The 14897-nt window shown below is 36.0% G+C and overlaps 1 protein-coding gene across 2 annotated transcripts in view; it reads left to right on the plus strand.

The window, feature by feature from the left end:
* The window catches only part of ADCY7 (adenylate cyclase 7), a 32641-nt gene extending 18510 nt beyond the window's left edge, over positions 1-14131 (plus strand). The window contains exons 13-25 of one of the 2 annotated variants that reach the window (XM_071756871.1): positions 188-263; positions 1164-1261; positions 1891-1975; positions 2748-2885; positions 4783-4821; positions 6180-6343; positions 7373-7454; positions 8041-8196; positions 8874-9020; positions 9426-9533; positions 10310-10424; positions 11057-11181; positions 11262-14131. In XM_071756871.1, the coding sequence (XP_071612972.1) occupies positions 188-263; positions 1164-1261; positions 1891-1975; positions 2748-2885; positions 4783-4821; positions 6180-6343; positions 7373-7454; positions 8041-8196; positions 8874-9020; positions 9426-9533; positions 10310-10424; positions 11057-11181; positions 11262-11438 (1510 nt within the window). In that variant the 3' untranslated portion in view covers positions 11439-14131. The remainder of the gene's footprint in view (positions 1-187; positions 264-1163; positions 1262-1890; positions 1976-2747; positions 2886-4782; positions 4822-6179; positions 6344-7372; positions 7455-8040; positions 8197-8873; positions 9021-9425; positions 9534-10309; positions 10425-11056; positions 11182-11261) is intronic. The other variant, XM_071756872.1, reaches the window with a different exon arrangement.
* Positions 14132-14897: the final 766 nt, after the last annotated feature.

The raw sequence follows: 14897 nt of genomic DNA on the forward strand, positions 1-14897 counted from the left end.
ATTCAGCAACGTAAAAAAACCACTTGTGTGTTAGGCTATGAAACATAAGGACCTTGCAGAGTTGTTAAATGTGTATAATGGAGTGGCACTGTCACTCTGCAAACTGTGGCATCTCAATGACAACAGTGCTTTTGCATGCTCCCCTTGTCCTGTTGCTTACATTTGTAATGTCTCTCTTTGAATTCAGTCCGTGGTGTGGCAAATCAGATGACTTCTATGGATTTTTTTCCCTGATTTTTGCTGAACCTGGTCTTGAAAAAGAGGTTGGTAAGAGCAAAATAATCTTTTTTTTGTTCTTCAATTGGCGCTTGAGAGCAGCATAATATTATATCTGAAACTGTTTTCATCCTGAAACTACATTCTGGAGATCACTGCACATCCAAAGAGGGTTTTGGGAACTAATAGAAAGCAGATCTTATGGTGACCCATTTGAGTTGTCAGTCTTCCTTTATAATGTTAATTCTGTGGATTAAAGGAGATTGTGTCTAATCTGTGGTTAAATTATTGCCATAAGAGAGTAGTTTGGCAACTTTACTATCTGAAGAGCGTTTCTCAAAAATAATGAGGTTTGTTTTATTTTTTTTTTTTTAAGTCTCAGTATTTTTAGAATAAAAAAGAAATACTTTTTAATATTTCTAAGGTATTTCTGCATTCATAATGAAAATTATTTGTTTTCTGTGGTTGTAGCATTACAAGTATTATACAGTTACTCTTAAGGTATGGTTTACTTTTTCTGTTTGAATAACTGTTCTTTAATTTACTGTGCTGTGGTGGACTGTATGTACTTACTGGGCTGTGTGTATACACACACACACACACACACACACACACACACACACACACACACACTCTTTAGGTTTACATCTGTGTAAATCCTTATTTTATAAGGATTTTGGCTACCTGCAACTATGAGGTTTTTATTTAACTTGTGGATTTCCTTCTAGGTGTGAAATTATCCTTTGGACTGGACTGTTTTTCTTGACAGATGTTCAAGTGCATTTTATTTTGTGTGGTTTTTTTGGTTTTGGTTTTTTTTGTTGTCTTTTCTGTATGTGTATATTTTTAATAGTACAGTAAAAATGTATATATATGTCATCACAAAAATGCCATAAAACTTAAAAAATCCCTGGAATTATCCCTGAGAACTAATATCTCTTTTTCAGTATCGCACCATTCCTATTCTAAAACTGAAGAGTTACTTCGTGTGTGCCAGTTTTGTCTTCCTCTGTATTTTTCTTATACAGATGTTTATAATGCCAAAGTAAGTGTCAGTATTTTTATAACATATAATTCAAATGAACCAACCACACGTGCATGAAACTTCTGGCATTGCTGAGGATTTACATTTAACAAACATAAAGCCTTTGGGACTGATTTGCCCCTTAATAAAGGAGCACATTCATGTCATTGGCATAAGAGTCCAGGTATCAGTGTGAAAATAAAATACAAATATTTCTTTAATATTGTGTTTTAAATGATCCTCTCCCTATGTGTATTAAGCAGAGAGAAATACTATTTAATAAGAACAGTTTGCTGTAAGCACTGATAGAAAATCAGGATTAGCTGGTTAAAATGTGCTGTGATCCTTTGGTCTGTAGAGACACAAGGAGGGAACTCTGAACCTGTCATGCCTCCAAGCAAGAAGATACTTGATAATTCTGTAGTTTATGTCATTTGTTTTTCGTGGCATAGTGTTTCAGGATGTCAGTGAGGCATAGAATATCTTAAAGCAACAATAACCTTTGCAATGCTATGGTCATCCAGTGCTATTAGAAAAGAAAAATCTATTTAAATGTAGAGAAATAGTGTTAGCAAACACGGCTGAATTGCAGCAGTTTCAAATTTTTTTCATTTAACACTGGTTTGTTTAATGCTTTCTTTTCTGTTTAGAACTGCAAAACTAGGAATTTCCTTTGGCATTGTTGCCACCATCATTGTACTTATCTTGTTTGTGTGCTTTGCTGAGAAATGTGTGGTAAGTGTACTTAAAGAAAAACAAAGAAAAAGTTTCCTGTTTTCAAAGTGCATAGATGTGATTTAACAACTTGGGGAAAAAAAATTAAATTGCACTCTGTACATGTACATGGGATAATTTTTTAATGATTAATTTAAAAGTACAATTGCATAGCATGTATGAAGCTTAGGCATATATATACGAGTGGGTGGGTTTTTGTATATATGTGTATATATGTGTCTAAGTAGAGAGAGAGAGAGGAGTCTGCGTATATGTAAAAACACACGGAGAAAAGAAAATTCCTGGACTGCGGTTGCATCAGACTTGAGTTTTATACTGGGAGTGTTTTGGTGTAGCATCCTCGAATAGTGCTTGTAATCACTAACAGCATGCACTTTACTAGGTATTTTTCTCTAGAGGCAATAAATAGAGGATATGAGAATGGCAAGAAAGGGGGCTGTCTATGATTGGTTTTGATTTAGTCATCTGAAAATGTAATTTGAAATATAACATTGCTCCATAACTAAAAAATATAGTGTAGGTTGTCACTCTCTTCTTAGTAATATTTCTCTGTAACTCTCAATCAGATTATGTTTTTAAAGCAGACATTCAGAAAATTTTAGCACCCAGCCTCTTTGAAATAAAGGAAGCATTACCTCAATTTTCTGTTGTGAAGAGGTATTACATATTTAACCTGAATGAATAGATTCAGAGCTCTGAGTTAAAATTCCAGTAAAGACTCTCCTGCAGAGAAAAATTAATTTAGAAATATTTCTTTCCATGTATCAAACAGAAATGCTGCTCAGAACAGTGGCCTTGCCTGCGACATCTTTGTGCTATCTCTGAAAAAGTGGAAACAATGCCTTTACTCAGGCTTCCTTTGGCAGTCATCACTATAGGTGCCTTGCTGATTATAGCCATTTTTAATTTGGTAAGTAATCACATTATCTTTTTTTTTCCTGTAAACTTATTATAACATCCACAGTTCAAGTAAATTCTTGTATTCTTTTCATCAAGTACCTTGGGTTTTGCAGTTTTTCCTGGTGTCTGATTCACAGCATGAATGTTTTACACCAGGATAATGCATGATGCCATGTAAAAGCATTGAAGTAATAATTCTGAATTTGTAGAAATAAGTTGATATGATAGACCTGAATTCTACTTTACATCACCTTTTCTTGCTTTCAAGATGGCATTTGTAATTACTACTGATTAAAACCATCATCACTGAGATTGTAATCTATTTTTAATAATGTGGGTTTAAATGTTTGGCTACAGCGGGAAGTTTTAATCAGTTTATTGTGCATTTGCACTGGCTATTAATAATGCATATGGGGAGGGAAGAATATTGCTTGACTCTCTTTAAAAACCAAAGATGTTACAGGTAGTTGCTGATAGACTTAAAATACAAATGGGCTCAGTCTTTTACCTTGAGTTTGAGTGTTGTACAGCATCTGGGGTAAATACATGTGAAAAACGAGTCCTGTGGAGCAATGTTATGCTCAAGACCAATCTATTGTGTTGTTTAGGGTTGGGGGATTTTTTTTGTTTGTTTTGGTTTGGTTGTTTTTTAAACAATCTTTATGTGATAGGTTAACAGTTAAACCTCTCTAATAGCCAGCTACTAAAACCAAGGATCCCATATGCTCAGTCTGCCATTCTTCTGATTACATGGATTATTTATTCTGAAAGCTATAATGCAGAAAATGCTTAGTGTATTTTTGTAGGGCTTCTTTACTGCTGACTTAGGTCCTCAAACTGTCTCACACTGTTGTCATGTGAAGACTGCCAGGGACAGCCTAAAAGGGAACTGGGACACCCTAAAAGAGAACTGGAACAACAGTTGTGAAATGAGGTAGAGGGTGGAGAGTCAGAACCACATGTTTGTGCCTGTCAGATTAGCATAACTATAATGTGAAACTTTATCCTGAATTAAAATTAAGTAGGCAAATACTTGGCAATTTTAACCTTCTTGCACCTTGTGTGTGCATGTATGTTTAATAAAACTATATGGTATATCATTGTATTTCAGCATTTATATTGCAGTAGCACTGAAAGGGCAACTAGTTGAGGACTCAGTGTATAATGTGTGATGAAAACAATTAGAAACTTGTCAAGAAGTAGTCACTAATTTTATGGTGGTTTTGTTGTGGGTTTTATTTTATTTTCAGACTGAAAAGAATAAACCTGCAAACTTTACTGGAGCAAATGACCTGTGTTCTACCACCTATGTGAGTAGACTACTGTCTTCATTTCTAAGATTAACATGAAATGAGTCTTGGATGGTGTGTATAATATAGGTGGATGGCAGCATTTTGATATCCTTTTGTAAAGATTGAATGTAAATGTAATTGAACACATTTACTTCTGTCAGAAAGCAACTCCAGGGGTATTTTCTCTCAGTAGCTATGGCTTTACTGTGCCTCTTTTAGGATTCAGAAGCCTGGAGTACTTAGAGATAAAGCTGAAGCCTTAGTTTATTTTTCTTACTCAGTAGCTTTGAAAGGTGTTCTCTAGCATTTCTATAAGGATAGATCTAGCACTTACTAGTGGCACAGAAGGTTTTGGTTTTTTCTCTGTAATTACAAAATAGCACTGTGTTTTGAGATCATCCAAATATTTGGGATGCTCCTTTGTCACCTGGCTGCCCCTTTAGATGATGAACATACTTTTGAACAGTGTGCTGCAGGTTGTGTGTGGGCCCTTCCATTCAAGTCCTTATTAAAAGTGATGTTACAGCTATGTTAAAATGCATGCTATGTTACAGATATGAAAATGTATATTTTATTCATCTGGTAATTTTCTGTTCTTTCATGTCTGAAAATCAGTCTTTTGGAAACACAACTCATTCCTGCATAGAGGAAACAGTAAGTAGTGAACATGTTACTTTAAAACCCAAATTTTTGAATACTGTATATATTACTGACAACTGGCAGGTCCTGGTGCTGTGTAAAACAGAGCTTTGATTAGGTATCTGACAGCACAAAGGTTCTGCTTGGAATAATTTTAGATCCTCTTGCTGTGCTGAATAAAGAGTGGCTTTACAAGTTTTTGAAAGTTCAGACTTAAATCTAAAACTTTGAGGAAAAAGAAGTAGAACAGGATGAGGATTATGTTCAAGTCTGAGATGAAAACTGTACTTGCAAGTATCTTGATAGAGCGAAAAGGCTTAAATGGCCAACAGACCTCTATGTAGTGGTTTCTTTTTTAGAAGTTTAGCTTCAGAGTTGTAACTGTTAGTGTTGATTACCTTTTGGTAGGTAATGTCTTAGAATCAATGCCTTCGGAGGACAGAGTTGGTATAATACATTATTGTGCCATCTCTGATCCTGAGTTGCCCTAAAAATTTTTCAGTTTTCATTCACTTCAGCAGTAACTTTAATTGTTTAGCTAAGAATCTCCCAGAACTGTGGTAAGTCTGGGCTGTTAAGGAAGAAAAACTGTGCTAAGTACAAAAAGAGAAATAAATCCTTGAGGAGCAGAAGCTGAGGTGTTTTTGGAGTTGTTTGCAGACTAAAGTATGCGAGCTCAGCATCTTAAACCAGTGCCTGTGGCTGCAAGGAGCATTTCTGTCTGTGCAGCATTCTTTGTACCACCTGGCTGGCACTTGTCATGCTCCCAGCTTTATGCTGACCTTGGACACTACACCTGAATGGTGATTCCTCTGGGAGTCTTTTCAGCAATTCTATCAGATAACAGCCCCAGCTTGATAATGCTTTTTAGCATCAGAGGTCTTATGAAGGGGTTCTGTCTAAGGTTGGAGCACAGGTCATGGTCTTCACATGTCATAGGTGGGGGAGATGGGAATGTGGTTTCTGCTGAAGGTTACAAAGGGGGAGCACTGTCAAAACCAGGACCAGAATGCTGGAGTTTCTAGTTCAGACCCTGCTTACTGGACTATAAGCCTACTTTTTAATAATTGCTTAAATTAATAGACTATAAAAGATAATTCTCCACACTCTTCAGTTTTTGTTTGGCACTGCTACGCTGGTCTGCTACTTTTTGTTTACATATTATTGTTTCTCTTTAATAACGTTGTTAACTAAAGAAAGTATAGAGTCTTTTAGTGCAATCAACAGTAAAGCTTTAAGTGTATTTAGCAAATGATTGTAATTTCTTCTATTTAAATTACAATGGTCATGGTAAGAGTATTTGCTGTGTTTTGAAAGTCTCCTGTGCATAAAGCCTGAATGACACAACTTCTCTTTAAATTGTTCTTTTACAGTATTATACTTACTGCTGCATATTGGGGTTCATAGCTTGCTCAGTATTTCTTCAGATGAGCTTTGAACTTAAAGTTCTCCTCCTGTCCATTGCTGTAACAGTTTACCTCATCATTTTTAATACTCTTCAGCCTAGAAACTTGAGCTTCTACGACAACAGTACCAGGTACACTGAGTGAAAAGTTTCTTACAGTTGAATAATTGTTCTCTAAGGGAGCTGTTAGATTTTTGTACACTTCCTGGAATACTGAAATACCAAAACCATGTAAATCAGACATAACAAAACTTTCCCTAAAGTTAATTACTACTGGGTTTTTTTTAGAAAATGTGTGTTTTCTGAAAAATTCTGTAATATGACTTCTGAGAGCTCTGGAATTTTAGCTTACAGTAGAAACTAGGGGCTAGAATCTTAATCACATACTAAGGTTGATCTTTAGAGATCAACTTCAGAGAAATAAGATGTGGAAGTGTTTCTCAGATTCTCAGAATGGACTCATACCGGAACATGAGGGTAAATTTATTTTGCAGAGGCTGTGAGCTGTCAGCACAGCTTAAAAAATCCTAAATGAGTTCTCTGTTTAGCACCTTAATCCAAAGATATTCATATATTGAGAATTCAGTTTGATGCATTTGTGAAAATTAAAAGATGTAAGACAGACTGATCTTGCTATGCTGTATGAGTGGCATCTCAGATTTGTATGGAGCTGTATAACAGTGTGATTTAATGGCTGTCTTTGTTTTAGCAGTTGAGGTTTCTATTTGCTATCATCTTTCCTTCTACAAAAAAGAAAGTTTCTTTCCCTATCTGAAGACTCAGTTGGCTGTGGTTTTGTGGAGCAGTGTTGGGAGGAAAGCTGCAACTCACTGCAATGGAAATTCAGATGGCACCATTAAGATAAAGCCATATTTACTTGAACATCTTACTACAAACAACCCTTTAACAAGATTTCAGCACCCATTTTGTTATTATGCTAAAGGCAGTTCATGCACTGAACAGGATGATAATCCCTTCTCATTATTAGGATAGCTCCTATAACCAGACAGCCACTGGCACAAATGGATAATGGCACTGGTGGTGTATGTCTGAATAAAGACACTCCCTTCTGCTCTGCTCATCTTCTACCCCTCCCAACCCTTAAATGTGGATTTTCTGAAAGGATATAGTTGACTTTGTCTTGCTTTCTGTTTTTTTCAGACTTTTCATCAAAAAGCCAAGGATAATGACTAACTTATATCTGGCTCTGTTTTATATAACCCTAGTTTTACTTGCAAAACAGGTATGTATTCAAAAAAGCAATAGGTTTTCTTTTACTTGAAACAAGTTGATTTAAATGAAATGCAAAAGTATTGTTCACTGAAATTTTGCACTATATTAGTATATATTTTAACTTTTTAATGTTCTTGTACTTAGCTGTACATCAGTAAATAGTAACTTATACTTAGTTATAGATAATGCAAAGCATTTTACTGTGACAGGATGGAAACTTTTTAATATTTTTCAGTACTTCTCTTTACATTGCAGAATTCAGAATTTTCAGATTCTTCCAGTCTTGATTCATCTGTATTTATGTGCCAATATTCATCCCAAATCAAGGCTGCAATTCAAGATAAATAATACCCATATTATTAAAATCTTAGTTTAGTAAATGCACCTGATGGTACCCAAATGGCATTCATTCATACTGACTGCTTCATATTGTTCTGACCTTCTTTCTCAAAGCACATTTTTAATTCAAAGCATATTATCTACATTGTCTCAAAAGGTCTTGAAGAAACTTTATTGCAACTGCACTTCTAGATTAAATTGAACAAGATTTTTCCGTGTGGTACTATATAGATTTATCAGATTTGGTCCCTTTGCAGATTGACTATTACTGTCGACTGGATTGTCTGTGGAAGAATAAGTTTAAAAAAGAACACGAGCAGTTTGAAACGATGGAGAATGTTAACAGGCTTTTGCTGGAAAATGTACTTCCAGCACATGTAGCTGCCTATTTCATTGGTGAAAAACGAAATGAGGTATGTTCAGTCTCTGCTATGTGAAGGGCAGTAAATAGGACTTCTGTGAGATACAGAATGTCATGCTAACAAATACACAGAAGACTGTATAGTTCTGCCTTTTAATTTTTTTTTTTCTTCTAAGACCTTTGTAAATGCAAGAATCTGCTACCCAGATGGCTTCAAAACAGTGTGAACTCTTAGGGTCAGTCTCTGAAATCTGTTTTCAGAATTGGTAGTTTGGCTTCAGGACACAGTCTGAGTTTGGTAAATATTTTAAAAAGGTTTTATGGCATTTCAAGGATCATATTTTTACCAGAGAAGATAGATCTTCTTTTTAAAAGAAGCTGAGAAACAGACAGTATCTGCTTGGTAAAAAAACCCCAGTGAGAAGTTATCTTATTCTTCCAGCATCTCGTCAGTAAATATTGCTCATTTCACAGCTGTGGCAAGTGGCACAAGACTGGCACTGTCCAGCATGGATGAGAATCTTTAAGATACATAGATACCTCAGCATTTCCTTAGGCAAATCAACTTCATTAATGTTTCTGGTAAAATAAGAGATGCCTACATAAAGTACTGTAGTTGACTTCATAGGAAAAATGTAATTTGATTACTGCTTACAAACAATAATCATAGTTTTGAATACCTGTAGTGGAAGGTGAATGCTGATGTGTGAATATATTGTTTTCCTGTAGGACTGGTACCATCAATCATATGACTGTGTCTGTGTCATGTTTGCATCAGTACCAGATTTCAAGGTGTTTTATACTGAATGTGATGTCAATAAAGAAGGCCTGGAATGCTTGAGGCTGTTAAATGAAATCATTGCTGATTTTGATGAGGTAATTAAGCTTCTGGCAAAAAAATGGATTGGGTTACATATTTACTGCAAAATAGAATGTTTCACTTGATCTGTAATCATTGTGGGAGGGAAACTGTTATGCTGAATGAATATTCTGATTGCAGCATTCTAAGTTAAATTCCTGTCTCATGGAGTTTTTCAGTTGCATCATCTAATGCATTACTAGTATGGTTTGAAAGTCCTGAATTTCAGTACTTTATTTCAGTACTACAGCACTTTATTTCTCCTATGAGCAGGTAGAGCAAAACTGTGAAACTAATTCTCAGAACTTTCTTATCTAACCTTCATATAATTGATAGTACTCCTGGAGATGTTGAATGCTTATTGTAGATGCTCAAATATGGTAATAAAGTCACAATTTTCTATTTTCCTTCCCTCTGTACAGCTTTTGTTAAAACCTAAATTTAGTGGTGTTGAAAAAATAAAGACCATTGGAAGCACTTACATGGCAGCAGCTGGTCTCAGTGTTACCCCAGGCCAAGAGAACAACCAGGTACATGACTGTCTCTGCAGTCTGCCTTCAGTTTTCTATATGGCTCTTGGGTGAGTTTCAAAGTAACAGAATGTAGTGTGTTAGAAAAGAAGAAGTGGAACATCAGGAGTGACTTTCTGAAATGTGGAAAAAAGATCCAGAAATTCGTTTTCTCCTGTTGAATTCACTATTTATCTTATAGTTCCATTTTTTTCTGAAGCAGATATAAAGTGTGTAACCCCAGCAGACTTTTGAATCTTTGATTCCAGTAGCTTAACATTATAGAAGTTTAACAGAATAGCTCTAATAATAGTGAAGTCAAAGAAGGGCTGCTAAAGAAAAGGCCATCTCAGAACTGGACAATAAGCTTTTTGTGATACCTGAGAACTGTCACAAAATGAGAATCCTCAAGTGCCAGATTAGATGTTAAAACAGATTTGTGCACTGTGGCTTACTTTCATCACAGCAGGTTTGCCTATGACATCAGGATGCATGTATGTAACACATACAAAACATGTAAAATTAAATCTGGAGTCCTAAAGGACAGACATAAATTTATTAAAAAATCAAGTCCCATCATTCTTGTGCCTCCTAGCCATTCCAACTGAACTTAATGTGTTTTTCTACATTTATTTAGAATGTTTGCTTTGAACTCTGGGATTCTGCACAGCTGCAAGGATGAGTGGGTTTATCCACATAAAGATATGCTTTGTTCACTAATAGTAGTGCTCTGGAATAGTAGCTTGGAACAGCCTTCTCTGTTGTAATTGGTGATTAATCTGGTCTGAATTGCATAGGATAAGGAAAGGCAGCATGCACACATTGGGATCATGGTGGAATATGGCATTGCCTTGATGAGTAAACTGGATGGCATCAACCGACATTCCTTCAACAACTTCCGCCTGCGTATTGGTAAGTTCTTCACATTGTGAAGAATCTGAACTCCACAGCTCCATAAAAGTTGAAAATGAGGCAAGATAACCTAGGTAAATGGCTGAGGGCTGTGGAGCTCTTCTTAATGCTGCAGACAGTGTTTGGATTACTATAAAATACTGAGTAGCTAAAGGTAGTATTGCCTAGGCTACCTTTTTAGGTATGCCAAGCTCCTTCGTGGTAGGGCTTTTCTGATCACTGCAGGGAGCAACATGAACACTGCAGCTGAATGAGTTAGGAGAAAATTATAGGTGCAGATTAAAGGGAGGAACCCTGCAATTAACTGCTGACCAAAAGCAGCATTGTCATTATACAGGTATTTACTTCTATACAGCGAAGGAGAAAAGAAGACTTTCTTTGACATAACATTCCCCTAGCTCTTTCTCACACTTCCCATTTTATGGGTGACCCACTTTACATCTCCCGAGCCTCAGTACTAATATTTATAGATCAGTGCTAATACTGATTGCTAGAGATGTTTTGCAGGGTTAAGTTTTTTTTTGTTTTTTCTTCTTTTTCACTGAAGCTCTCATGACTTATGGCTAATAATGAACACAGATATCATGTAACTTTCTATGTTAGTAATGCCATGTGCTTTTGTTTGTACTAAGGAATAAATCATGGCCCTGTGATTGCTGGTGTGATCGGTGCCCGGAAACCTCAGTATGATATCTGGGGCAACACTGTTAACGTTGCGAGTCGCATGGAGAGTACAGGGGAACTTGGGAAAATCCAGGTAAACACAGCAGCCTAAGAAATCATTTCTAATTGGTTATGAAGCTTTTTAAACTGTCAATAATCAGAATAATTTCATAGGCGTTTCTTTCTGATTCTTTTCACATAAAGGTCACAGAAGAAACAAGTAAAATACTACAGGAGTTGGGATATTCATGTGAATGTAGGGGGCTCATTAATGTCAAAGGCAAGGGAGAGCTGAGGACTTACTTCGTTTGTACAGAGACTGCCAAATTCCAAGGTATGGGACTGAACTGAAATTATGATGAAATCAATCCAAAACCAGACATAGAACTGCCTTCCTTCTGTGAAGACTCAGAATTTCCCTCCATATGTGAAGGATTTTTATTTAAAAAACATACATAAACTACTCTGTTTCTTCTACATCTCAAGATAAAAAACTTTTTTTTTTTTTTTCTTTTTTGAAAGAAGTTCTGAAAAGCTCTCAGGAGACATGCAATGACTGTTTTCCTGAAAAAAAGTTGAGGATTTACCTGGAATTGCCATGAAGCATTTTCAGTTAGCTCCTTTCCTTACCTGCACTGTGGGAGTCTTATCAGCTCCAGTAACAATGTATGTGGATGCACTGTAGAACTCATTACTGTGATAAAATGTTCCACAGCTTCGTTCTTTGACACCTGCTTACAGTATTGAGCTTGTCACAGACCTGAGCTGGCAGTCTGGGCACTGCATATCCTGCTTTTACTGCTGGACAGACTGCTGCAGAAGACAGCTGAATAATGCAAGGAGGAACACAAGTACACTCAAATATATCGTATGATAATTGTGCTGAGCTCCTTTGATAACAGTATGAAATAATTTCTATTGTATCTTGGCCTCCTCCATAGTAGTACCTTGTATTATGCAAATGTTTTAATGACCAACAGCTGTACAGAAGTAACTTCCATCTAGTTCAGAGTGTTTACATTGTATTACATGTTCTCCTTTGTATTTCTGTGTATTTAGAAACTGCATGCACATTTTATACAGTCACATAAGAGAATGTCTTTAAATGTCTTTAAAATTCTGGCTTTAAATTTCAAAACCCGTACTGGATTGTGAGGAACACTGCACACCTCCAGTTTGTCCTGTGTGCTTGGTTAGACAGGCTCTGGTAACAGCTTGTCTGCTGGCACCCAGCAGGAATTCTGCTGGCTGCATTCTTGAGAAAAATCGTCAGCTCTGAATTGTTTGGGAACTGAAGAACAGAAGTAGTAAGATAGTAATAGAGTAATAGATGCTGCATAAATTGAACTGCATCTGAGGTAGGTTTGGGTTTGGGTTTTTTTTTTCTGGTTTCTGCAGTGTGACTGGTCACTGGCTGGTCTGTACACCTTTTAAAGGCAATGAAGTTTACAAAACAATTTTTTTGAAGGTTACAAAAGGATGTCTGGAAAAACATTCAGAATGGAAATGTTTCAGTAGAGCCTCAACACTGAAAGTATGCATAGAGCATTAGTAAAACTGTGGAAATGGACTTGCTGTAAGTTAGTTTAGTTTGTAAAGCTTTTAAGATGTTAATGGCTTTTGCTGATTTCTAAATTAGCATTTTCTAGTTATTGCAATCACTTAATATTTTCTGTTAGTGAAAATGATAGTATTTTGTAAGGCTACCATCTTGTGCCCAATTATGTGTATTAACTAAGGATTAATTCCTCCCTCCCCTTGATGTATAGCAAGTAGTATGACTAACAGCAGAGTGATAGAGTTCAACATCTCTCTTGTTAAGCCTTGCTCTTCTACAAACAAAGCAACATTTACTAATATTTCTGGGTTTAGTACTAAACCATACTGGAAAAGTGTTTAACAAGCAGTCCTATGCATCACTGCCACTTTCTAATTACTGTGTAATTTCTTTACAAGATGAAGTGACTATGTTTCAAGACAGGAACAAATCTAAATATTGTCCAGCTGTGGATTAAATATTGTGCTTATAGTCTTTGTCAATTTGGTAGGTCAAACCTGTGTTTGTAGTAAGTCTCCAACAGAAATGATCATGTTATAAAACCTTAGTTTGAGGTTGTCTGCTTCACGTATGGACTCTGCTGAAGATTGAAGTTTAATACTTGGTGTCTTGTCAGTATGAGGTCAGTGTTGTAGTTGGATAAACTTCCAAACAGCTTTTGCTACTTTTGTATGTTGTGTATTTGTAGTAACAGGTGCTCAGCAAGCATTTGTTTTGAGATATTTATTTATTGTTCTAAAAGGACCATGCATGTGTCAAAGCCTCCTTTCAGCAGTCTTTGGAGTTACATGCAAAGTAAAGAAACTATTTGCCTCATGAATATATTTTGAAAGGTGCATTATGCACATAAAGCTGGCTCTCAAGTGTTTGCTGTTCACAGAACTGGTAGCTTGTAGTTTTAAGTTATCTAAGAAAGCAAATTTGCTGTCTGTAAAGGCATTTTGAAATGCTTTTGTTTACATTATATTGCCTGTCAGGCTAGTAACTTGCTTGGGCATCACTTCAACTTGGTCTCATTTACAGAAGGGTAAAGAGCTATAGCTTTCTAACTGGAAGAAATAAGTTTTCATTGCAGTTTTAAAAGGACATTATGCACTTAGAGTACACTAGGTGTGAGCAGTGTGCAAAGCATACCTGGGGAAGGTAGAAATGGTGTGTAATGAGGAAGTTTGTATCTGTGGATGGCTTTCTAATTTCTCATCAGTACTGGCATTATATGATAGCTATATTTGACCATGGAAAAAGTTGAATTTAACAAGAAACTGTATTTAAATAATTGTTTTCAGCAGTCCTTTTGGGAACGAACTGTGAAATTCTAGATTGCAGAAATAACCTTGTTAGAGAAATCTTCCTGACAGACTATTGTTTTCTTAAACTGAAAAAATGGCACTGTATCTCATTTGAAGAGCTAGTAAAGTCTTGAATTAGCAATCTATTTTAAAGAACAAACTTTTGTTTTTACCATTAAATAAAAACCTTCCTGAAATTTGGTTTTGCAATTATTTTGATGAAGATTCCCATGAAAAGGAGGTGCATTTCTTATATCTGTGTAGAGTCAATGAGATTTGTTTTACTCAGTAGAAACTCAGTAATTATAAAATCTTTGTGTAAGTGGAAAAATACATCAATAGCTTAAGAGTAATTTCAGTTCTTGGTCTTCTTTATCTGTGGTCTTCTACTGCACTGTATGAAAGGTGATAAGAAATGAGGTGCTATACAGTGAGCCAATAATGGTTGGGCTAGCACAGTAGTTATACATCTTGTCTTCTCTTGTAGCATGGAAAGGACTTAAATATTAGTGGAAAAAATAATTCCCTGGAGTAGTATTTCAGCTGGAATTACTGAGAACTGTGAAAAAATTCCAGGAGTAACTAAGAACTATTCTGGGACAACTGAAACTAATGGAGAAAAAATCCAGGTTGGTAGTTCAACCTTTTTGAAATTAATTTTAAGCTTGTGAAAGTTGGAAAACAATTAAATGAACACTTCTGCAGCATTTTTTAGAGAGGATGAATGACAGGAGTGTAAGGATGATGTTGGTTGTAAGACTGGGAGTGGAATTTGGGATTCATGATTATGCTTTCCCTCTAAGTTACCTCTTGGTTCAATTCCCTGTTGCTGTGCATGTAAGTGATTGCCCATCAGATGGAGCTGGGACACCCCAGGATATTCCTGCTCAAGTCCAAGTTTATACTGGAACCACGGGGTAAAACAGAGCAACATTTAAAAATATGCACTGTCAGTCTGCTTTG

The sequence above is a fragment of the Heliangelus exortis genome, chromosome 13 (assembly GCF_036169615.1).
Source record: "Heliangelus exortis chromosome 13, bHelExo1.hap1, whole genome shotgun sequence".
NCBI classification, from domain to species: Eukaryota; Metazoa; Chordata; class Aves; order Apodiformes; family Trochilidae; genus Heliangelus; species Heliangelus exortis.